Source organism: Heteronotia binoei, chromosome 14 (genome assembly GCF_032191835.1).
Source record: "Heteronotia binoei isolate CCM8104 ecotype False Entrance Well chromosome 14, APGP_CSIRO_Hbin_v1, whole genome shotgun sequence".
In the NCBI taxonomy this organism is placed as follows: Eukaryota; Metazoa; Chordata; class Lepidosauria; order Squamata; family Gekkonidae; genus Heteronotia; species Heteronotia binoei.
This window is the reverse complement of record NC_083236.1, coordinates 7,321,577-7,345,881: the sequence shown is the minus strand read 5'-3', so window position 1 is coordinate 7,345,881 and position 24,305 is coordinate 7,321,577. Positions and strand designations below refer to the sequence as shown.

The 24,305-nt window shown below is 48.1% G+C and overlaps 1 protein-coding gene across 1 annotated transcript in view; it reads right to left on the bottom strand.

Annotated features, from left to right (window-relative positions):
- ADAMTS16 (ADAM metallopeptidase with thrombospondin type 1 motif 16) overlaps positions 1–23,917 on the bottom strand; it is a 122,460-nt gene extending 98,543 nt beyond the window's left edge. The window contains exons 1-3 of the mRNA XM_060254509.1: positions 23,846–23,917; positions 23,560–23,662; positions 20,418–20,743 (exon numbers count right to left, since the gene is read on the bottom strand). Of these exons, the coding sequence (XP_060110492.1) occupies positions 20,418–20,743; positions 23,560–23,662; positions 23,846–23,917 (501 nt within the window). The remainder of the gene's footprint in view (positions 1–20,417; positions 20,744–23,559; positions 23,663–23,845) is intronic.
- Between the last annotated feature and the right edge of the window lie 388 nt (positions 23,918–24,305).

The following is a 24,305-nucleotide window of genomic DNA, read 5'->3' as shown; positions in this document are numbered from 1 at the left end:
ATGCCCGTCTGTTCTCAACCAGATAAACACAATTAGATTTTTTTTTAACTTAAAATAAAACATGCTTAAAACATTAGCATGCTTGCAATATTTTGTTTTACAGTCTCTGATAAATGTCACCTGTTGCTATGAACTATTGCATCAAAAACTGCAGACAATGTCTGCTATACCAATCTTGAATATGCTGTTCAGGTATTGTTCAGTTGTGCACGTCTTTAAATTGCAAACTTACTTTTGATTTATTGACATTCATTACAGAGATTTCATGGTCAATGCTTTGAGCCTAAGACCCAGAGGTAAACATGAAGCAGTTGGGCATTGTGAGCTTTTGTACATAAATTGCTTCATGTGCTGTTCAAGAACATGTGAAGGCACCATGGCACAGACTGAGGGCTATGTCCTTGTCTACAAAACTATAGTCTTCCCCCCCAAAAAAATAACTACAACTCTTATGTGGCAGTGCAAGAACAGAGAGACAGCCATGTACAGTGGTCAGTGTCAGCCTATTATCTGGGAAGTCTAAATTCAAGATCATCAATCAAAGGAAAATGTGAAAAAAACAAGGGAAATTTGCTGAGTAAACCTGGGCTGGACACACATTCTCAGCCTAATCCTGGCTTCTTGTTGTTCTTCTAAATAGTTTACATGCTTTCCTATTGTGAAAGACTGGAGGGCATGGATACAGTAAAAAAGGCAAGGGGAACCCAGTTGCAACCATAACAAGCCCAACAAAATTCTCTCTCTCTGTAGCAAGGCAAAAAATCTCATACCTTCAATGAAGTGTTACTAGTCTTAAAAGTGCTTTCTTTGTATTTCTTCCAATGGTGGGGACTGGGTAAAGGAAGCTCTGGCTCTTTCCTTCCTTCTCCAGGGGACAAGGAGAGGAAGGAGCTTCAGTTACTAGTAGGAAGAGAGGATTGGTTCAGTAGCTCTGCAGTGTGATTAGGCTTCCCAACCCTCCCGCCCTGGCAAGGGCCCCCAGGATTTCCACCCTCTTCCCCCGCTCCTCAAAAAAATGGAAGCGGGGGAAGGGGGGAGGCGGCGCCGGCCGCCCCATCTCGGGCGCACAGCTGCCGCTCACCGTAGCTGCTCCTCCGAGATGGGCTCAGGCTGGGCCCATCTCGGAGGAGCGGCTGGGGTGGGTCGGCGGCGGCGCGGCAATGTCGCTCGCTCTGCCTCTAGGATGGGGAGGGGGTGGGGGCGGGCCGGGGGCGTGGCGGGCCGCCAGTCTGGGCCCTTCTATGAGTGAGGCACACACTATAGGCAGGGATTGCAGCAGGGCGGAACCATACTTCCGGAGGCGACGTTTCCTACGGAATCCCCGGCGAAGCACCCCCTCCCCGTCTCCTAGCAACAGCTGGCGGACTCTTCGAGCCTGAGCTGGGGTTAGGCAGGAGCGTCGCTGAAATGTGTCCGCCCACCGTGTAGAGCCGCCTGCCGGGGCTGCCTAGCGAAGAAGCTGCAGTGTCTTTGCGGGCGAAGGAGGTTGTCTTTGCTGGGCCAGGAGGGAGGCCTCTCGCTGACCATTGCCCAGGTCGTGCACGTGCACAGGCTGAAGGCCTCAGGGCTCCATTCCCAGCTGGAGCGACAGGCCCGGGTGAGCTGGCTGGGGCCGCTTTGGAGCGCTCGCCGCCCCTTCTGTCAAGGGAAGCACCTCCTTTGCCTCTGCCTTGGCTTCTGTCCTCCTTTCTGCTATCCCAAACCTTTCCTCTTCGCTTCTCTCTCTCGTTAACTCCTCCTTTGTTTGCTGTTCTGTGCCTTGCCTCTCTGCCCGCTTTCCCACTCTTTGACCTTTTGAATAATAATAATAATAACAACAACTATTAGATTTTTGAGCATTGAACATGCTCCTCCTGTATGTTATCTAATCGTAAAAGGCAGACATGTATATTCTGCTAAAGGGCAAAGCTGTGTCTGGTTTATAAAGGGCAAAACGGTTAGAATGCAATAATAGTATTATTATTATTAATAAAAATTGTTGTAATGTTTCTGATGTGTATTTAGTGTGTTATCTGAGGGGAAAAGACTTGTATATTCTTCTAGAGACCAAAGTCACATCTGCATTGCAAAAGCCAGAAAAGGCTAAATGCAGTAACAGATTTTTAAATTTATGTTTATTTATTTTTTACTAAAAATAAGAATCATTGGAATACTTAAGAACATTTAATGTGCTTCTTGTGTATCATTTGGGGAGGGATGGTGGCTCAGTGGTAGAGCATCTGCTTGGTAAGCAGAAGGTCCCAGGTTCAATCCCTGGCATCTTCAAAAAAGGGTCCAGGCAAACAGGTGTGAAAAACCTCAGCTTGAGACCCTTGAGAGCTGCTGCCAGTCTGAGTAGACAATACTGACTTTGATAGACCAAGAGTCTGATTCAGTATAAGGCAGCTTCATAGGTCCATATGTCCATCTAAGGCTCCAAAGACAGACAGGTATGTTAAGAACATAAGAGAAGCCATGTTGGATCAGGCCAATGGCCCATCCAGTCCTATACTCTGTGCCACACAGTGGCCAAAAAAACCAAGTGCCATCAGGAGGTCCACCAGTGGGGCCAGGACACTAGACCCCTCCCACTGTGCCCCCCTCCCCCGTAGCACCAAGAATACAGAGCATCACTGCCCCATTCAGAGAGTTCCAACAATACACTAATAGCCACTGATGGACCTCTGCTCCATATGCCTTCGTTTCTCTGAAGGAAGGCCTTTGTCTCTCTGGCCTGCTGCTGACCATACAGAGGAACTGGTTGGCCGCTCTGTGAGAAAAGATGCTGGACCAGATGGACCACTGGTCTGATCCAGCAGAGTTCTTCTTATGGTCTTAAGGCAAACTGTTCTAAATTCTTCATGAGGTTAAAGGTGACTGATAAACTTTAATCATTTCCCCTTTGGTTCAGACTATGAAATGTTGTTGGCCTGAATATACTTTCTCTCTTTCTTCTAGCTGAACCTAGATATCCCTCAATTTTAATACCTCCTTTTTAACCTATGTTGTTGCAACGTTTCATCAGATATTGTAAATTATTGTTATTAAATTGTTTGCTGATCTCTTTGCCTGAAACGTCGAGCCATATTTCATTATTTTCCTCTGTTAATCCTCATTCAAGGCTAGTTCCGCTATCCTTCTTTCCTCATTGAATTGGTTTGGCAAAAAGTATCTCTCCTATTAAATGAGTGGATGAAATTGGAGATACAGACATGGTCATAATTGAAACCCAATATTACCTAGAAACATGTATCCAAGAAAATATACTTGTGGTTTAACAGATAACAAATTTCATTAAATCTGTTTCATGAAACTTTCTTTATTGGACTGGAATAATTGTTGGCCCTTTTCTTCCGTTGTACATATTGGTAGGTTGTATAAGTTTGTGGCACAAAGAAAGTGATGCTAAATTAAACACAACTCTGAATACATTGGCCAGTTTAAGATGTTTTGAAACATCAATTTAGAAAGGCTGCTCTTGTTAGTAAAATTAGCTCATATGTGAAATACCTTGTATGTTTCTTTGCCTGCATTTTGTTTTAGCTCACTTATGGTCTACATGCATTTAGTGTAATATCTATACCTATCGATATCTAAATCGAATAAAATATATTGCGGTTATAATATTAGAAATGGTAGTAGGGTTGCCAATCCCCAGGTGGGGGCAGGGATCTCCCGGTTTGGAGGCCCTCCCCCCGCTTCAGGGTCGTCCCTTTAAATGTGATGGCCAGAACTCCCTTGGAGTTCAATTATGCTTGTCACAGCCTTGATCTTGGCTCCACCCCTAATGTCTCCTGGCTCCACCCCCAAAGTCTCCTGGCTCCACCCCCAAAGTCCCCAGATATTTCTTGAATTGGACTTGGCAACCCTAAGTGTGATTGATTGACCCTGGCAAACTTAATCATCACAACAGAGCTATACACCCAAGCTCCTTCACTGGCTGAGGCTCCTTCTCTCTTCTCCTTCCTTTGGGAAATAGGAGGGGAAAGAGGGAAAGAGCAAAGAGAGGCTGTTTTGCTGGCTGGCTTATCGCAGGGGAGAACACAAAATGGCGACTGAAGAAAGCAGGCAAGGCAGAAGGAAGCAGACAGATGCTGGCGAGCCTGATCCCTCTGGGGGTGGGATCATGTCAAGCATGGTAAAATTCCAATGGTAATTAATTGTTTTAGGGCCCTCCATAAAGCTGGTCTGTGAAACATCATGGAGGACCAAAGTATTTTGGCTCTGTTATTCTTTCCCCCTCCCACTTCTTGCTTTATTGCTTGTGAAGAAGAGTAGTGAGAAACGAAACTAGTAAGAGAAAGAATAATCAGCACCTTCCCATACATTCCTGCCTGGGAGTGTGAGACATCTGGGGAAAGCAAGGACAAGACACTGATAACATTGTGAGAATGTAGACATTTATGATAGTTTATGTGTTAGAGAGCATCCCTTGCCCCCTCCTTTGGGAATCCTTTGAAGTATGTCTTAAAAGAATTGTATCAATGTATTTCTAGTATCACTCTCAAGGACCTGTACCAGGAGACCATATCGGTCTATCAATAAACGTAGTTTTGTATCCACTTGACTCGTTCTTTGAAACCGCATGCTTGACAGATCAGGCCTGCGGACCATATGTTTGACACCCCTGGTCTAAAATAACTTAATGTATGCAACTAAGGTAACTTAATGTATGCAACTTAGACACCCCTGGTCTAAGATAACTTAATATATGGGCTGTCATCTAGAGGAGGGTGCGGAATTGTTTTCTGTGGCCCCGGAAGGTAGGACCAGAACCAATGGGTTGAAATTAAATCAAAAGAGTTTCCGGCTCAACATTAGGAAGAACTTCCTGACCATTAGAGCGGTTCCTCAGTGGAACAGGCTTCCTCGGGAGGTGGTGGGCTCACCTTCCTTGGAGGTTTTTAAACAGAGGCTAGATGGCCACCTGACAGCAATGAAGATCCTATGAATTTAGGGGGAGGGGTTTGTGAGTTTCCTGCATTGTGCAGGGGGTTGGACTAGATGACCCTAGAGGTCCCTTCCAGCTCTATGATTCTATGAACTATGCCATTTCATGCAACACTTTGTGGCTGTGGCTAGTGTGTGTATATTCAGCATAATGTCATGACATACGGTATGCTGTATTAGGAGGAGGAGAAAGAGGAGACTGGATTTATACCCCACCCTTAAGCGGAGTCTCAGAGTGGTTTACAATCTCCTTCCCTTCCTCTCCCCACAACAGACACCCTGTGAGGCATGTGGGGTTGAGAGAGCTCTCCAAGAACTGCTCCTGAAAGCAGAAGAGCTCTGAGAGAGTTATGACTGACCCAAGGTCACTCCAGCAGCTGTATGTGGAGGAGTGGGGAATCAAACCCAATTCTCCCAGATAAGAGTCTGCGTACTTGACCTCTACACCAAACTGGGATTATACGAGTATCAGACACAGCGGTGACATTTTTAGCAGAAGTCCTGTGTTTCTTTTAATTTTCAGATGTTCTGTGTTCCTCCTTAAGAGAAATAGCAATTCCTCTTTTAAAAAGACTCAGGCAACATTTTCTAATAGTATGCCACACCATCTCCTTCATATTAAGCTCTAGGAATGGTAGCTTGAGAGTTCTAAATCAAATTGGTCACAATGCTAAAAATTTCACCAAAGGAAACTGGTTTTGTTTGGCAAAGAGAGAGACTTGATGACATAAGAGGTATTTCCATGACTGTTATGATTTTCTGTTTTCTAACATAAGGCCAAGTGCTCATTTGCCCTCTGGGTCGAGTGTCTAACAGATTTCTGGCTTTCCAAACTAAAATAAATCTTTTCAATGTGTTTTGTGTGGGTGTGGGTGTTGCTAAATCAGCTTACATATATATATATATAGCATAATAATTGCAGCGTGTCCCACTGAGCAACATCTTTTTACATGCTCCAGAAAGTGAAGGAAGTTCTCATGTCATGAAATGGGATTCTTCCTCAACTAAAATTCAGAACTGAAGTCCAAATTCCAGTTACCTGAATTCTGGTTAGGAAAGAAGAAATATTTCCAGAATGCATGCGCAGCAAACTTTGGGCCATTGGAAGCACTTAGTAAAAGGCTCCAGTGGCACCTTTAAGACCAACAATGTTTAATTCTGGGTATAAGCTTTCGTGTTAGGGTTGCCCAGTCCAGCTCATGAAATATCTGGGGACTTTGGAGGTGGAGTCAGGAGACAATGAGGTGGAGTCAGAAGCAAGGGTGTGATAAGAACGACTGAACTCTAAACGGAGTTCTGGCCATCGCATTTAAAGGGACCACATTCCTTTTAAATGCCTTCCCTCCATTTGGAAATAATGAAGGATAGGTTCACCTTCTTCTGGGGCTCATAGAACTGGACCCCTTGATCCAATCTTTTTGCAACTTGGGAGAAGAGGCACATTTGGGAAGAGGCACTGGATGATATGCTGAAAATTTGATGCCTCTACCTCAAAAACCAGCCTTCACTAGTGCCCCAGATCAATTCTCCTTTATACCCTATGGGAATTGGTCTCCATAGGGCATAATGGAGTGCCCAGCAGACATTTCTCTCCCTCACTTCTGATAACCCTGAAATGGGGGGAGGGCCTCCAAACCAGGGGCACTGCAGAGGAGGCCAGGCAATGCATGGCCTCTTCCCAGCTCCCAGGGCCTCTCCTCCTGAGCGATATCAACCACCCTGGAGGCAGGGGTGGGGGGAAGGACCCAATCTGGCACATCCAATGGCCCACACCCTAGACAGCCACCTAGGGTTGCCTAGTGGACAGACCACCTCTGAGGAGGCGGGGATGGGGGTCAACAGGGGAAGGGGGCACCTAGGGTGCCAGATGCCCTAGGGTTGTCCCCATCCTTGCTATCTTCTTACCCACTCAAGGCAGACATTTTCTGTATGGGAACTGAACTAACTTCAGCTTTCCATCTTCTTTTAGTTTGGAGATAAGGAAGAATACTTATGAGGTGTGGGGGAGTGTCAAACCCAGAGCCAAGGAAAAGACAAGTATAGTTCAAGATCTTTATTTCAGCTTCATGGGCATACACACACATGTCAGAACTGACAAGCCTGCCAGTTCTTCCAGCTTATAAACCTTTGCCCTGACCGTTATAATTCAAGCCAAAGAGCGCCAAGCTAAAGCGGGGGTTTTGTGCGGGGTTTCTATTAAGCTCCCATCACTACAGGTGTCATCAGTTCTCAGGTCGTTTCTCCTCCTGTTCGCGGCCTTGGTTACATAGCAACTAGCCAGCTCCCAGACATACCATCCTCCCTTCAGATAAGCAACAAGCAGCAACTACATCAAAGCAGCATAGCTAGCACAAGCATAGCACTGTATAGCTGGATACATATGACAAGAGGAACAAGACGAAGTGACTCTTGACATTCTGCCCCCCCTAAGGTCCCCTTCCCCCAGGTTTGTTAGGATGTTTGCTGTAAAATTCTTTAATTAAAGCTTTGCAGTTGGTATTTTTTGGAGCTGACCCATTCAGCTTGACTTAATGGGAAATGAATCCATTTGATAAGATAAAACAGTTCACCACGTTTGATCTTGGCATCGAGAATTTCCTGCACTTCATGATGAATCTGACCACGAACCAGAGTCGGGGGGGGTGGTTCTGCCTGAGGGTGCCAATACGAGGGTCCAGGGTTCTTCTTCAAGTAGCTGGCATGGAAACAAGGGTGCACATGTTTAAGGTTTTTAGGCAGGTCCAGTTCAACAGTCACTTTATTTATAATTCTTTTGATAGGGAAAGGTCCCAAGTATTTCATTCCTAATTTCTTACAGTTCTGTGCATTAGATAAGTGTTTGGTTGAGATATACACTTTATCTCCCACTGCTAAATCCCACAGTTGAGAGTGATTTTTATCATACTGAGTCTTATAGCTTTCTTGCGTCCTCTGTAGTTGTTTGCTTATGCCTGCCCAGCCCCCGGCAATCCCCTGCCACCATTCTGTAAAGTCCGTGGGGGCTGACACACAGGGGGCAAGTTCAGGAAACAGTTTGCTCTCATATCCATATACCACTTGAAAGGGGCTTACTTTGGTGGCGCTATGCACACTGTTGTTGTACGCATATTCTGCAAAGGGCAGTAGGGCCACCCAGTTGTCCTGTTGGAAGGATGTATAGCAGCGTAAGAACTGCTCGAGCACCGCGTTGGTGCATTCCGTCTGTCCGTCCATCTGTGGGTGGTAGGCGGAACCGAGCCCTTGCTCGATCCCTGCAAGTTCACACAGCTGCAACCAAAATTTGGCAATGAATTGTGGGCCGCAGTCAGAGACCACCTTGACGGGAAAAGCATGTAGTCGAAAGATGTGCTGGATAAACAACTGGGCCAGTTGTTTGGCCACGGGTAGTTGTTTACAAGGCACGAAGTGAGCCTGTTTGGAAAAAGTGTCCACCACGACCCAAATCACAGTTTTCCCCATTGAAGGGGGTAAATCCGTTATAAAATCCATGGATATACATTTCGAAGGGCGTGAAGCAAGGGGAAGCGGTTGTAAATGTCCCGGCAGCAAACCCTCCTTCTTTTTTGCCATTATACAGGTGGGGCATCCTGCCGTATATCCCCTACATCCTTCCTCAACACCGGCCACCAAAACTGCCTTTGAATCAAATGCATTGTCTTTACAAATCTGACTTGGAGTCGTGTGCTCTTTGGATCACTTGCAAGGGTGCAGTCGACCATCTGGCCCCTCTTGGAGAAATATGGCAGCGTGGGCAACGTCGCTCGCATCACATTGCACCACAAACCTTTTGTTTTCATTAGGGTGTATTAGTCAGGGCTCAGAGATAAACTGAGCTTTCAGTTCCTCGAATGCTTTTTGACACTCCTCCATCCATGGGAGGCTGGAACCACCCTTTGTGGCTTGCAGCCCCTTCCCCTTGGTTTTCAACAGTTCTGTGAGGGGTAGGGAGGCCTCGGCAAAGTTATTAATGAACCACCTATAGAAATTTGTGGACCCAAGGAAACTCTGGAGCTGTTTGCAGGTTCAAGGGGGTTCCCAGTCAACCACCACTTGTACCTTGGTCAGGTCCATCCCCAGTCCCCCCGTGGAGATGCGGTAACCCAAAAAGTTGAGCTCTGTTTTCTGGAACTCGCACTTTGACAGTTTGGCAAACAATTTGTGCTTATATATAGTCTGTAGCACCTCCCTCACCAATTGGATATGTGAGGGCAGGTCTTGCGAATATATCAACATGTCATTCAGGTAGTAGACCACGCCCTTATATAGGTACTTGTGTAACACCTCATTGATTAGGTTCATGGATACTCCTGGGGCCCCTTTGAGGCCGAATGGCATGACCAAATATTCATATTGACCCAGTGGTGCGTTAAAGGCAGTTTTCCACTCATCCCCTTCCTTGATGCACACCTGGAAATAAGCATCTCAGAGGTCAAGCTTGGTGAAAGTTTTCCCTTGGGACACCTCCCCTAGGAGATCCCGTATGAGGGAGATGGGGTATGCATTACTCATAGAGATCGTGTTCAAGTTGCGAAAGTCAGTGCAAAGTCATAAACTGCCATCTTTTTTCTTCCTGAACAACACCGGGGTGGCGTGGGGGGATTTGGCGGGTCGTATGAACTCCCTATGCAGGTTGAGTTCCAGGAATCTTTGCAGTTCCTCCCTCCCCCCCCCCCCCCGACTCATCGAGTATAGTTTGGTTTTAGGCAGTGGTTCCCCCTCCACCAATTCAATGGCATAGTCAGTGGGTCTGTGAGGGGGGAGTTGAATACACCCTGCAAATCTTGATATAGGGGGTAGACTGGGTACTTCCACCTTAGTGATGCAAAGGTTCATGAGTTGGGGAGGGTGTGTGGCCCCCATTCGTTGTTCCACTGGTGACTCTTGCACATCGGATCTAAGAAGTAAATGGCGCTACTGCTCCACTGGACGAGCGGGTTGTGATCGGCCAGCCAATCCAGGCTGAGGACGGCTTGGAGTTTGGCGGCCGGGGCAATGATGAAAGTGCGGGGTTCCCAATGCTCCCCCACCCCCAAAGCACATACTTTGGTCCCCGTCCTATACGGCTTCCCCTTTCGCCGGGCTCCCATCCATGTGCTCAAACACATAGGATTCTTGAAGGGGTACCATTTTTAGTCCTAGCGCTTCCACCAGACTCGGAGACAATAAGTATTTGGAACATCCCAAGTCTAGTAGGGCCCTGATGCAGGAAAATCGTTTTGTAACTGGGTTTACTAGAGTTATTGGTACATAATACAAAGTCCCGGATAATCTCACCTGTAGTGGCGCAGCCATGGCTCTGACCTGCTGTTGTGTGCTCCTCACAGCAGGTCTGGGTCATTTCCCGACAGCTGGGCTTCTCTGTCCTCCTCCTTGGACTCCTCGGCGATCGGTTCCCAGAACTGTAAGACTGTTAACTTGGCCTTGGTTGTTGGGGCTCCGGGGCCACCAGTCTTCTTCTTCGTCTCCGGTTTTAGGGGGGGGTGGAGGTTCTCGGCTCCTTCGGCTTGCTGGGACACTCGCTGGCCATGTGATCCCCCCCCCCCACTTGAAGCACAACTTCACTTTCACTCTCTGGTCATGCTCCTCCCGTAAAAGCTGCTCCAGGGCTTGTTTGGCCAAACTGGGTCGAGGCGTCTTCTCCTGAATTTCTTTCGGGGGGCCCCCCTTGTTGTTTCTTATGGAGGGCGATCATCTTGTTGCAGTCCTTTATCTTGCAAGCTAACTGGGTCCACCCAACCAGATCTCGCGGTTCCCCCAACTTCAGAGCCTCCCCATAGATGTGGGAATTTAGGCCCCTCTTGAATTGCTCGATCCTGGCCCCATTGCTGGACCTTGGAATTTAGCTCCCTGAATGTGCTGAGGTAGTCTTATACCAACCCGGTGCCTTGCTTCAGGTCTTGCAGGGCAGCTATCGCGCTAGTTTCTTGCAGGGGGTCCTCGAAGTGGCATTGCAAAGCCCTCAGAAGGTTGGTGGCTGAGTTCAGGGCGGGGGACTGTTTCTCAAACAGGGTAATGTACCATCGAGCCACTGGGTCCCGGAGACAGCTGCCGATGTACACCACCCGTGACTGTTCCATCGGGAAGTTGCGGGCCCAGACACTGACGTGTCCCTACACCGGCATGATGAAATAGGCCAGTTCCAATGGGTCCCCGTCGAATCTTGCCTCACTCACTCGGCCCCCCCCCCCCAAGTACCGGCACTGGTTCCTCTGGCCCAGGTTGGGGTTGAGGTACCCAGTCACCCCCCGTGGATGGGTCCCCCCTGGCAGGGGCTTCCCCTCTGGCGGGAATCAGTGGTCTTTCACCCCCCCCCCGGGACTGGTTGCGGGGGGGGGCAGCTGCGACCCGCTCCCCCATCACCCACACTTGCCAGGCAAGGTCCTGCATCTCTTGGATCATGAAGGTTTGCATGGCTTGCATCTCTTCACAAAGTTGACCGCTTTGGACGGCTAAGGCTTCTTGCATCCACTCTGTGGTCGCTTCCCCAGGCCCACCAGTCTGGGGATCTTCTCCCCAACTCTCGTCACCCTGGAATCCCCACGGGTAATAGGAGCGTTGCAGCCCCGAGAGTCGGTGGTATTGCGGGGGCTCCTCTCTCAGATCTCCGATAATACTCTCTTGGAAATCCATGGAGCCCCAGTCCTTTCTCTGCACCTTCACAGTGACCAGGGTGACCTGTAGCCCTTCAGACTGGTTCTTCCTCCCCGTCTTTCTTGGTGATTCCTGTAGCCTGGTCCTGTTCACCAGCCATCGTGAGTTTGGGATCAGGCTAGGCCAGGGTAGTAGTGAGTTCTGACAAAATGTCAAACCCAAAGCCAAGGAAAAGACAAGTAGAGTTCAAGATCTTTATTTCAGCTTCATGGGCATACATACACGTCAGAACTGACAAGCCTGCCAGTTCTCCCAGCTTATAAACCTTTGCCCTGACTGTTATAATTCAAGCCAAAGCGTGGCAAGCTAAAGTGGGGGTTTTGTGTGGGATTCCATTAAGCTCTCATCACTACAGGTGATCAGTTCTCGGGTCGCTTCTCCTCCTGTTCGCGACCTTGGTTACATAGCAACTAGCCAGCTCCCAGACATACCATCCTCCCTTCAGTTAAGCAACAAGCAGCAACTACATCAAAGCAGCATAGCTAGCACAAGCATAGCACTGTATAGCTGGATACATATAACAAGAGGAACAAGATGTTGTGACTCTTGACAGGGGGGCATGATGACAGTCCCACAGATGCTGAAGCTCAGCATTCCTTTTTTTTGCAGTTAACTTTTGTGGCCTTTTCCTATCATATTCATCCTTGTGGCATTTAGCATCAGTGTGAGCTTGTGGCGTGATCTGGGTTTTTTTGCATGGCTTGGTTGTGTTATGGTATATCATAGAGTATGTGCCTCAAGGTGGCTGTTTTCTGTAGCAGAAATGATCGGACTTCAGCCTTCCATCCCTTCCCCCCTCCCTGCAGCTTCTATGTAGGACAGTCCTTCTCCACAGTGGAGACCAAAGCAGGAGGGAAGCAGTCTCGGCAGGTTATAATGACATGGAATCCATCCTGCAAAGCAGTCATTTTCTCCAGGGGAGCTGGTCTCTGCCATCTGGAGAGCAGTTGTAATTCTGTGTGATCTCCAGCCCTCACCTGGAGATTGGCAACAGTGGTTCCTCCATGAGGTCCCACCCCTCCTCAAACCCCACACTCTCCAGGCCCCACTCCTTAAATCTCCAGAAATTTTCTAACCTGGAGTTGGCAACCCTATCTCTTCCTGTATCTTCCCCTCTGACTTCAGCCGATCATAGCCTTCCCTGCAGCCTCTATGTAGGAAAAGGATAGTCTTTCTCCACAGTGGAAGGAGGGACCAAAGCAGCTTGCATCATTCTTCTCTCACAACCCAGAGAGGTGGGTTAAGCTGGAAGTCTGTGACTGGTCTGAAATCACCCAGTCAGGTTCCAAAGCAAGAACCTATTTCTGGCAGGCACCACGCTGAAGCACTGACTCCTATGCCCTCCTCAAACTCCACCACAGAAAGTCCACCAGCCTGGAACTGGCAGCCATAGTCAGGACTGGCCCCAATGAGTGCTCCCTCAGAAACCTTTCAGACCAAGACTCTCTTTCTGATAACATTTTTTCCCCTTCCAGAGGATAGGGAGGAGTTCACGGCCAATCAAAGAAAACATCTTTCTGGCTGTTTCCCTCTTCTTCCTTCTCTCAGCCAATCTATGAATCAGTGTGACAGGCAGCTCAGCCAATGGGAGAGTAACTACCTGAACTGGTTGCATTTCACTGAGAGAATCAGCTTTGCTGGTTAGCAAAAGCCACTTGGGTGGGAGAGAAGAGCAGACTTGAACCATTGGCACACAAGTACTCTTGACTGATAGTCTGACGGGCCAACACTTGATGCCCCACAGTCCTTCCCAGTCCCAACCAACGAGAAGGCTCGATTTTGCCACCAAGGGAAGGCTTTTATTATATTAAGGATATGTGAAAGCATCCAATTGAATATGAGAAAGTCTCACACTGATATCTTCACAAAACCTTCAGTGTGTGTATAAGTGTGTCAATGTGTGTTGATAATAATGCTTGTTTTAATCATCTTTAGCTTGGTTTGGGGCTTGAAGCATTTTAATTTTTTAAATGACATTTTTGAAATAGTAGTTGGAGTGTGAGATTGGGAGAACGAGGTTTGGATTCCTGCTCTGCCCTGGAAGCTCCCTGGGAGATCTTGGGCCAGACCACAGTCTCAGCCTAATCTTCCTCACAGGACTATTGTGAGGATTAAAATGGAAGAAAACAAATGTAGGCAGCTTTGGGTTTGCCAGTGAGGAGAAAAGTGGGGTACAAATGAAGTAGAGAGACAGACAGACAGACAGACAGAGATGTATAGATATATATTGTATTTTCCATTGCTCCATATGCACATTGATCCAGGTGGGCAGCCGTGTTGGTCTGAAGCAGTAGAACAAAGTAGGAGTCAAGTCACACCTTTAAGACCAAAAAAGTTTTATTCAGAATGTAAGCTTTCGTGTGCTAGAAGCATACTTCATTAGACAATAATATGGAATGGCAAGCTGTCCTAAATATAGAGAAAGTGGGCAGTGAGTTAGTATGCAAAGTCATGGAAATGTTTTTTAGCAGATTAAAAGACTCACAAGTTGGGGTCCACACAACCAGACCCCAATTTGTGATTCTTTTCTGATGAAGTGTGCTTCTAGCAAACGAAAGCTTACATTTTGAATAAAACTTGGTTGGTCTTAAAGCTGAAGCTTGACTCCTGCTTTGTTCCATATGCACATTGTTATTGTGCTCAAATTACATTAAAGAGCCATGTGCTGACTGCAGCTATTGAACTGTTTGCGCAAGGGAACTACACTTAAGTACATTCTCCTGTCCACTCAAATATAGCTGGATCCAACCCAGAATCTACTGTACTCCTGTTCTGGAACATTTTGTGCAAGATGAGGCTCAATGTGTCCTGATGATGTGCCCCACACAGTGCTGGGTCTCACCACGTGTCTAGAGGCTACATTAGACCTCTCCATGCGTGCCTGCAATGGACAGCGGAATTCATTCTGGATTCCAGATCCACACCTGGTTTGAGATGAGAGGAATGAATTCACTCCTGGAACAGAATCAAGCCATTTGGCTCTTCCTGAAATAATGGCAGGATATATATGAACTATGAACAGCTTTAAAAAATTTATATCACAATGACATAATCAAGAGGTTATTAGGAGTGGAGCTTTTCCATCCCTCACTTGATTTTCAGATGGTATCCATTCTTTTTGTAGACTGATAATATGCTCTTGCTATCTCTTACTTAAATTCAGAGACTAATATAAAAAATAAAGGTAAAAGGTAAAGGTAGTCCAAGCACCAAGTAATTATTGACTCATGGAGTGACATCACATCACAATGTTTTCTTGGCAGACTTTTTATGGGGTGATTTGCCATTGCCTTGCCCAGTCATCTACATTTTACCCCTGGCAAGCTGGGTACTCATTTTACCGACCTCGGAAGGCTGGAAGGCTGAGTCAACCTTAAGCTGGCTACCTGAACCCAGCTTCTGCCGGGATTGAACTCAGGTCATGAGCAGAGCTTGGACTGCAGTACTGCAGCTTACCACTCTGCACCACGGAGCTCTTCATTACAAAGAAATATCAAGCATAAATTACACTAAGATCAAGATGGAGGTCTCTGGGAAGTAGCCCCAGTGGTCCATAGACAACATCTCAGCTGACCAGTGCAGGAATTTTAAATACCTCACCTCTCTCTCTGAAGGCCTACTTAGATAAAACAAAGTCTCCAGTTTCTAAAACCACAGGGGCCACATTACATCTTTGTTAAACAAAAGGTGCATTTCTGATTGATCGTGGTTCGATATGGTTGATTTTGATCTTCTGACGCACCACCTCGTTGATGTAGGAGTTCAGAGGTTGACCTTTTGGTGGTCTACTTCTTTTCTCCATGGTCAGGAACAAAGTTGTGGCGCTGGGTGAGAGTGTGTCCTTTAGATACTCCCTAATATGTGGGGTCCCTCAGAGGGCACTTCTCTCCCCAATGTTATTTAACATCTACATGCAGGGCTGCAGCCAGCAGGGGGCAAAGGCGCTGTGCCCCCTATAGAATATGTGGCACCCCCACCCAAATTTCCCTAGACTTTCCATTCAGTGAAAGGGCAAATTGGGGAAGATTGGGTGGGAGTGCTCCTATGCCCCCCCTGCTGGCTACAGCCCTGTCTACATGCACCCCCTTGCTCAGCTGGTGTGGAGTTTCAGGCTTGGGAGTCACCAGTATACTGATGGCTATATCTTTATACCTGGCTATATCTTTATTGGGTGGCTACCCAGACTCCACCTTGCAAAATTTGGCTATGGGTTTGGAGGCTGAGGTTGGATGGCTGAGCAGAGCAGGTTGAAACCAGCTAAGACAGAGGTTCTGTGGCTGGGGTGCAGGGCTTGGGATCAGGGCATAGATTACCATTCTTGACAGAGTACCACAAAAACCAGTGCAACCCCCTAAGAGTTTGGGTGCCTCCTTAAGTATGGAGGCCCAAGTCACTCATATTGCCAAACTAGCATTTTTTCATCTGCACCAGGCATGGCAATTGACCCCTTTCCTATTGTGCTCTGATCTGGCCGCATTAATCATGAAACAGTCACCTCCACACTGGACTACTGTAACTCATTCTATGCATGGGTGAGACTGACCTAGAAACTCCAACTGATCCAGAATGTGATGATGTGATGATGATGGGAATATCACAGGCTGAAACTATACTATCAAAACATATAGGAAATAGCGAAAACCCTTCTGGCCTCTACTTCCCACTAGACTCTGCTCCTAAATAATCTAAGATGAACAATATGTATTTATGGTTCATTGTGATTATTGTAATAATGTTGTAAATTGTCCAGAGCCCTGCAGTAGGAGGGACTGGGCGATCCATAAATGTAAATAACAACACCAAGAACTATAATAAGATGAAAATTTTCAAAACAAGGCTATAAACCAAGCACTGTGAGATGCAGTTTGGGATGCAGATTCAACTCCTGGCATCTCCCGGTGGTGGGTGATAGGAAAGACCTCTGTCTGAGACCCTGGAAAACCGCTGCCAGCCTGAGCAGACCAATGGCTGATGGACCAATGACGCGACTTCATGTAAGGCCGCTGCACAGACACACACCCCTGTGAAAAAGGGAGGCCGACCCTGCAGCGGGGCCAGCTGTAATGCAGACTCTACAGAACGTGGATCACAGACTCCTCAGGCTCGGAGGAAGAAAGGGGACTCTTGTTTTGGCCTCTTGAGGTTTCCATGCTTTCTTCTATGAAAGTGGAGAGCAAGCATGTCGCTCAGCAGAGATTTTGCTGTGATTAATTGCAGGGCTGCAGTATGCTCCGAATTATCTGCAGCACTGACCATCTCGGATAAACAAAAGGAAATTCTGGGTGGGGACAGGCAAGTTAGGCCAAAAGAAAGGCAGGAACATCTTGCTTGGAACAGGAACTGATAAACATTAGGTTACCGTATTTTTCGCACCATAAGACGTACTTCCCCCCCCCCCCCCGCCAAAAAAAAACTGTGGGGGGGAAGTGTGTGCGTCTTATGGAGCGAAGGTATCGGTACCTACCTTCCTGGGGGGGGGCAATCCGCTGCCTCCGCCTCTGATCCCGTCGCTTCCCCCACGCCTGCCTGCCTGGCTCCAGCTCTGACGCTTACAGCAAGCACCAGGATTGCTCCTTCTGCCCTCCGATCCCGGCGCTTGCTGTAAACCTCAGAGCTGAAGCCAGGCAGAAAGGCACGGAGGAAGCACCCGCCCCCTCCGCAAACCCAGCGCTTTGCGAGCGCTGGCTGTGGAGGGGGTAGCGTGCTTCCTCCATGCCTGCCTGCCTGGCTTCAGTTCTGACGCTTACAGCAAGGGCCAGGATCGCTCCCTCCACCCTCCGATCCCGGCGCTTACGGTAATTCCAAAGCAAAATATGACGGTAACTCAATGGAAATTGCTGCAGTGGTTGCACTGCTGAAAATTAATATCAGCTTCTTTCCGTGTTAACACACAGCTAGCCAATGGCACCGGCAGCTACACTGAGGGCGCCTCCAACTATTGCACAGCAGGGATATTCTACCATGCTTACAACCGCATCTGCACATGGGTGAGCCGCAGCCAATTCTGACTTCCTGGAGTGCGTGTGTGATGTGGGGCTCAGGCGGGCAGCCATGTTGGTCTGAAGGAACAGAACCAAGTTTGAGTCCAGTGGTGTCAGAACTTGTGCTTTTCATGCTTGCTAAGCTGGGCAATGTTAGCCTAACTGACTCCATCTTGTAAGTTGATACTAACCCTATGTACTCTTAGCTAGGCCACTAATCAAAGCGCTTTGCATTTCAAACAAACTGTAACCATGGAAGGAATGACAGATAGCCTCTGGGAGTCATTCGCAGGTGTCCTTTGAAGACAGCCGCTCAGGACATCACAGCAGGACTCCTTCCTCCCTTTTCTGATAACAGACTCTGGGAACAGACAAGAGTCTCTGGGAGTGTGAGAACTGGCTTTATTGTTTCTGTAACAACCGCATAAAGTTGTAACCATTGCTAACCCCGTTATCAGAGTTATCCTGTGCCTTCATGAACCTAGTTCTCAATAAAGACCTATACTTTGTAACGAAGTACTGGGCCTCGTTTGAAGTTCTTCAAGTTCTGACAAGTGGCACCTTTAAGACCAACAAAGCTTAATTCTGGGTATGTGTGCCTGCACCAGAAAGCTTACACCCCAAATGAAACTTTGTTGGTCTCAAAGGTGCCACTGGACTCAAACTTAGTTCTGTGCGATGTATGTTTATGCACCAGGTCCGTGCAACTTTTGGCCCTCCAGACCAAAGCCTACCAATGATTTCTGTCCCTCTTCAAATACTGCCCGCCTAAGGGCCAGTAAAGCACCAGCAGACACCAGTAGCAAGCCTGGCCTACTGCAGTGATTTCTAACCTGATGGCCACCATGGTGTTTCCTGGTGCCCACTCACTTTTTGAATCCAGGGATAAAATCCACAGGAACTGAGAAAGTATCTGTTTTTGCCAGGTTAAGATCTCCTACGTCAGAAGATTTAGGTAATCAATACTGGTTAAACATAGCAGGCTTACATAAGATAGTTAAGAAGATCAGTGAAAAGGGAGAGCTTTGGTTAGACGCTCCAATGGAAGAGATATATAAAGTAATGGCCAAACAAAGGAAGGGTCTAGTAGGGTTACTATACAGAAAAATGATTTCAAATAAAGATAAAAGAATACTACATTTACAAAAGATTTGGAGTCATGAAGGTCAGTTAACAGAGAGCTTGGCTGGGAAAATCTTGGAAGGACTAGAAGGGATTAAAGTAATCAAATTTAAGGAACTGGAATATAAATTTTTCACAAAATGGTACAAAACCACCCGCATAAATAGCCAATATATTCCCAGGAATGAGTTCCAAGTGCTGGCATTGCAAACAATTTAAGGGTTGGTTTGCACATATGTGGTGGGAGTGTGAAGAGGTTAAACCCTTCTGGGGGGAAATTACTGAATTTATTAGAAAAGTCTGCAATGTACCATTAACCATTGGCTTTAATATGATGTTGTTAAGCACAACAGGAAGTCCGGCACTAAGTAGACCCACTCAAAACCTTGTCAAGGCAATGATACTAGCGGGGAATGCAGTCATCGCTTTGGGGTGGAAAGATAAAAGTAAATGGTCAATAGAAATCTGGCACAACTATTTGTTTGATTACATACAGTCTGACATCGTGGCAACAATCAACAAGGATTCCACGTGGGAAGATAAAGCCAAGGAAATCGAGACCAGATGGAACCCTTATTTAGAATGGATCTCGGGAGAAACAAGGAAGGACATTCAGTGGAAGATCAAGACTTTGTGCCCTTGGCTGAGGGGGAAAGACTAAGAGAAGATGGGGAGGGTTGGGGGGGGGGGGAAGGGTTATTTGTAATTCCAACATTCATGCGTTGTAATGGTCAATTTTACAAGAGTCAATAAAACATAAAAATATTTATATATATAAAAAAAGATCTCCTACGTCTCCTGTTTGAGGACTAGAGAGGGAAGGGGGTTTTGGAGCAGCGACAAAACATGGGAGCCGTGCCTCACTGCCCACCTGCTGACTCAGCTCATGCCAGGCAGTTGCCTCACAGCCCCTCATGATGGACCTGATAACAAGTTATAAAACATGCAAAGCAGAGAAAAATGAATTCTCCCCCCTTTTATAACGGCAGTACTCAGAGTCACCCCGTCAAGTCAAAACTCAGATTCAGGACAGACGGAAGAAAGGACTTAACTAATGAACTGATGGAATTCCCTGCCACAGCATGTGACTGAAATGGCTTCAAAGGGGGTTAAGTTAGCAAATGGATGCAGGATGGGTCCATCAGTCTCTGCCGGCCATGACAGTTAAATGGGCAGTCTGGGATGAAGTCAGGGTCACTGGGATGAAGGAGGGCTTGTATGTCTGGCTTGTCATCTTTGGGAAGCCTCTGTCCGGACAAGGGTGGAAAGAAGTTGCTGGACTGAGGAATCTGTGGTATTACCCAGCAGGGGTTTGCTCATGCCAGCACCATGGAGTGGTTAGAGTCTGGACTAGGATCTGGGAGACCCAGGTTCAAATCCCCACTCAAGCCTCAGAAGCTGGCTGGGGGGTCTTGGGCCAGTCACTCCCTCTAAGCCAAAGCTATCCCCACAGGGCTATGGTGAGGATAGAATGGGGGAGAGGAGAAGGAGGGGAGAAGCTTTGGGCCCCCACTGGGGAGAAAGGTGGGGTAGAAATGAAGTGAGATAACTAACTCAAGGCAACATTCTTATGAACACAGGCTACGTGCATGTGACACGTACAGGACTGGCCCATATGTGTGATGCCAGAAGTAACTTCAATTTTGTGGCATCTGCAATCTGACAACCACCTTTTTCCCCCTTAAAAAAAAATCTAAGTTGTAGGTTACCGTGCTTGTTATGCACTCCACTTACCATGCCTCCACATGTTGAAAGTGCTACGGATGAGTTTTTGTGCAATCGCAAGACACCTTGATAAAAGCAAAAATCTTCTGCAGGGTAGGTCTGTATCGACTTGGTTCTCCCTTTGCCCAGTGTCTGTATTGTAAATCCCGGTGCCACAAGGAAATCCGAAGTCTTAAGGTCGAGCTGGAAGTCGTGGCCAAATCCCTGGAGCCGCAGGTGGAGCAAGTCGCTTCCTCCTGCAGATAAGGACCTCTTCCTCCTTTCATGGTGTGCAACTGCAGGACTGATGTAATGCCCATTCTGGTCTACTTCGTAGGCTGTCACAATGTCATACTCTGGAATCCGTAACAAACACAGACTCTGAACACACAGAGGCCACGACAGATTCAGGCTCAAACACACAGGGGAGCACTCACAGACCGCAAACTGGCCACTTCCACTGGGTTTGCTTGGCTTGGGATTCTGGACATTAATCCAAGTAGGTATTATTTATAGCAATGAAAGAGAAATGGTCTGCTCTGGGCCAAGGAATGAACTGGTGGCAAGGCAGGATTGGAACAGAGGACTCCTGGGCTCACAAGCAATGTGCTGCAATGGTTAGAATGCTGGCTTAGGATCTGGGGGACCCTGGTTCAAATCCCGCCTGTGCCATGAAGCTCACAGGCCTCTGGCCAGCCCTCTCTCACAAGGGGAGGATAACATTGGAACCTTCCAGGAACTTAAGAGTGGCTGCTAATCAAAGAGCGACTTCCAGTGGAGGGAGGCTTCTGGGGCCAGAAGAAGGCTGCCAATCAACCCAGGCAAGACTGATGGTCACCACACAGGGGAGTATGGTGTGTGAGGGAGCATTCTTGCCAAGAGATTCTGTCTTGAGGTGGGAAACGTGGAAAAAAGCAATTTTGTGAGGCTTGATACAGACCCTTGGCCTCGTTATGTATTTACTTCATTTGTAACCCACCTTTCTCCCCAGTGGGGACCCAAGGAGGCTTATAGCATTCTCCTCCCCTCCATTTTATTCTCACAACCTTATTGCATTGTCTTACAAAAGTGTGCATGCACACAAACGCTGACATTCTGAATAAATCTTTGTTGGTCTTAAAGGTGCTACTGGATTCCTACTGCTTCAGACCAACACAGCTGCCCACCTGGATCTATTTACAGGGAAATCTATAACTTTGTCCTGTCAGGATAAGCATTAAGTCTAAGGGATTCATGACACATTTCATGCTCCCTTTGGGGAAATTTGGCCACTAGGACTGTTTTATCAAGGCGGTGGTGGTGGGGGGGGAGGGGGATAAACCTTTACCTGGTCCTCTCCTGCCCTCTGCTTGCTGGAAAGCTCTCCTCTCTAGCATCCTTTATACCTCTGTGTGCGGGGGTGTGTGTGTGGGGAGAAAGATGGGTACCACTAGGAGGATAATACTTGGTTCACCCAGCTGTGGTAAAATCAGCCCAGTGATATTTTCTCACCCTCCCCCCCCCCCCAAGAAAATAACAGGGGAAGGGAGGGCCACCCTCATCTCTTCCTTGATAAAGCAACCCTGGCAGCTTAATTTGCAAAAGAAAACAACAACAGAAACAGTCAAGTGTAGTGGAGCCCATAGATATTCTAACAGGGATGAGGGAATCAAATGCACAGTCGCTCTGTTTTGACAGCTGCCATGCATGGAATACAATCTCTAGTTTCAGCTCACAAAGAACAGCAGTTTCTGTTAAGAGGCTTAACTATTACCACCAGAATCTCTTAACCAAACACCCCCAATTAAATTAGCGAGAAACGTCCTTTTTTATTGCCAAAGAGACTTTCCCTTCATGCTTGGGGACGCTCCTAGTCACACCAGCACCCTCTCGTGTTCCTTCTGCTCTCCACTTGCAAAAACTTCGTAGAGTATTTCTTACGATGCTGCCGCAGGATGGAATTGTTCCAGTAGGTATTACACAACTGGATGTTTTATGTGCCTCATAAAAAGCTAAACTTTCTTTTGCCGTGATTATGGAATATTGTGTTGATTTATACGTACAACAATATTTATATCGGTAATAAGCCCCAGTTTGGACTTCCAGTTATTCTCTGCCAGGCAGGAAGACAGCAAATCCCACCCGCCACCCCCATTGGCTGGCTCAGCTCCTTACTGAGCTATTCCTGACATGCAGCAAGACCTCCCTCAAGGTAGCAGTTATTCATTAGCTCGAATGTGTGGGGGTGCTATTTCCTCATCCCTTAAGTTATTACAGTTAGGTTTTAAGTTGCAACTCCGGACTGGGAAAGCTGGAAGGAAGCCCCGCGGCAAATATATCAATTCAATTTAAGAAAGCCATCCCAGAATTAGCTTTTATGCATGTGGGAATCTATTAGTAACAGGCCAAAAGTCACACATCATCAAATTTCACCCAAACTTCACACACGTCAACAAATAAATACAAGTAGTTTCACCAGGCCCTTCTAAACAGAGCTACTCCCTCTTTAAGCCCACTCATGTCAGTGGATTTGGAAAGCCCTAACTCTGTTTAGGATATCACCACAAGTGGCTTTCTAATAAAATCAGAAAGCACCACCTAGAGAAGTGACAAGTTTGGATTGCTTTTTTCTTATACCCCAAATTCTAAGCATATTTATTTAGGGATTCAGTCACTTGGGTTTAAGGCTGCTGCCTAAAGCAGATTTATCAGTGGACTCTGCTTGATCAATGCATCTACCCATGCAGTTGGCATGAGCCGCTGCAGAACTCCAACTCAGACCCCCTCCCCCCCCCCAAAAAAAATCACCCATATGTTGGATTTCAATGCCACCAATTTCGAGAGGCCTGACTTCCACGTGCGGAATGCTTAGAAGGGAAGCCTCAACCCTCTTCCCCGGAGGACCTGCCGCTTCAAGAATCTGAAGGTTTTGCCGCCTGCATTTCACCAATTCTTGAGCTGCAGGCAGCCTGCAAGGCTGGAGCCTTCTTCAAACCTCAAGAAACTATTTTTTTTAAAAATGCTGCAGGCTGGAATCGCGGTGCTCCCTTGCCCGCTCCTTCTCCTTCAAGGGGCAGAGCAGCGGACGCTTAAGGCGGCGGAGTGGCTCCCCTCCCGGGTGCTTTACCTTGCCCAGAGGCGCCAACCATCCGCCCAAGAGTCCAATCCGTTCCCGACCGGGGGGCTGACTTACCGCCGCCGCCTCCCAACTGCAGCAGCTCGGCGTCCAAAGAAGACAGGAGAAGCGTTTGGCTCCCGGCTGCGGGTTGAGCCGCACTCGCCGCCGCCGCCGCGCTCTGCAGGGAGGGAGGGCACAGGGAGATGCAAAGCGGGCAGCCGGGCAGGCAGAACCCAGCCCCCCCGCCCCCCGACCTCCCGTGCCCACAAGGCTGCCGCCCGGAGCGCTCAGCCCGCCTGATGCCGCGCGCAGCTCTGCATGCCCCGAAGGGCAAGAAGCCCCGCGGGACTGCAGCCCCTACCCGCAGCTGCAGCGGCACCAGCAGCAAGAGCCGCAGCGCCGCCGCCGCCAAGCCGCCGCCGCCGCCGCGCATCTTCGCCGCCCCCCTCCTCGGCGTCTCGTGCCCCGGCCAGCCTGCCTGCCTGCCTGCTCGGGGCTAGCTAGCGCGCCGCCGCCCGGGCCACAGAGGCCGCAGGGGAGGAGGGCGAGAGGGCACCTGCTTCCCGCGCCCCACTGGCTGCCTGGGCTGGGCCGCTGCCATTGGCCTCCTCCCGCGAAGGGGGGCCGGGGAGGAGCCGAGGCTGCTCAAAACCCGCTTCTCTTGGCCTCCCCGGGGCCTCCTGGACTTTCCCTCGCCCGGCAGGCTTCACAACGGCCCGGTGAAGTCGGCAAGTCCGCCAGAGCCAGTGGAAGCAGCGGAGGGGAGTGAGGATCGGGACTTGTCTGCCGCCCGGGGAATCCTTTGCAGGGATGCCTTTTGC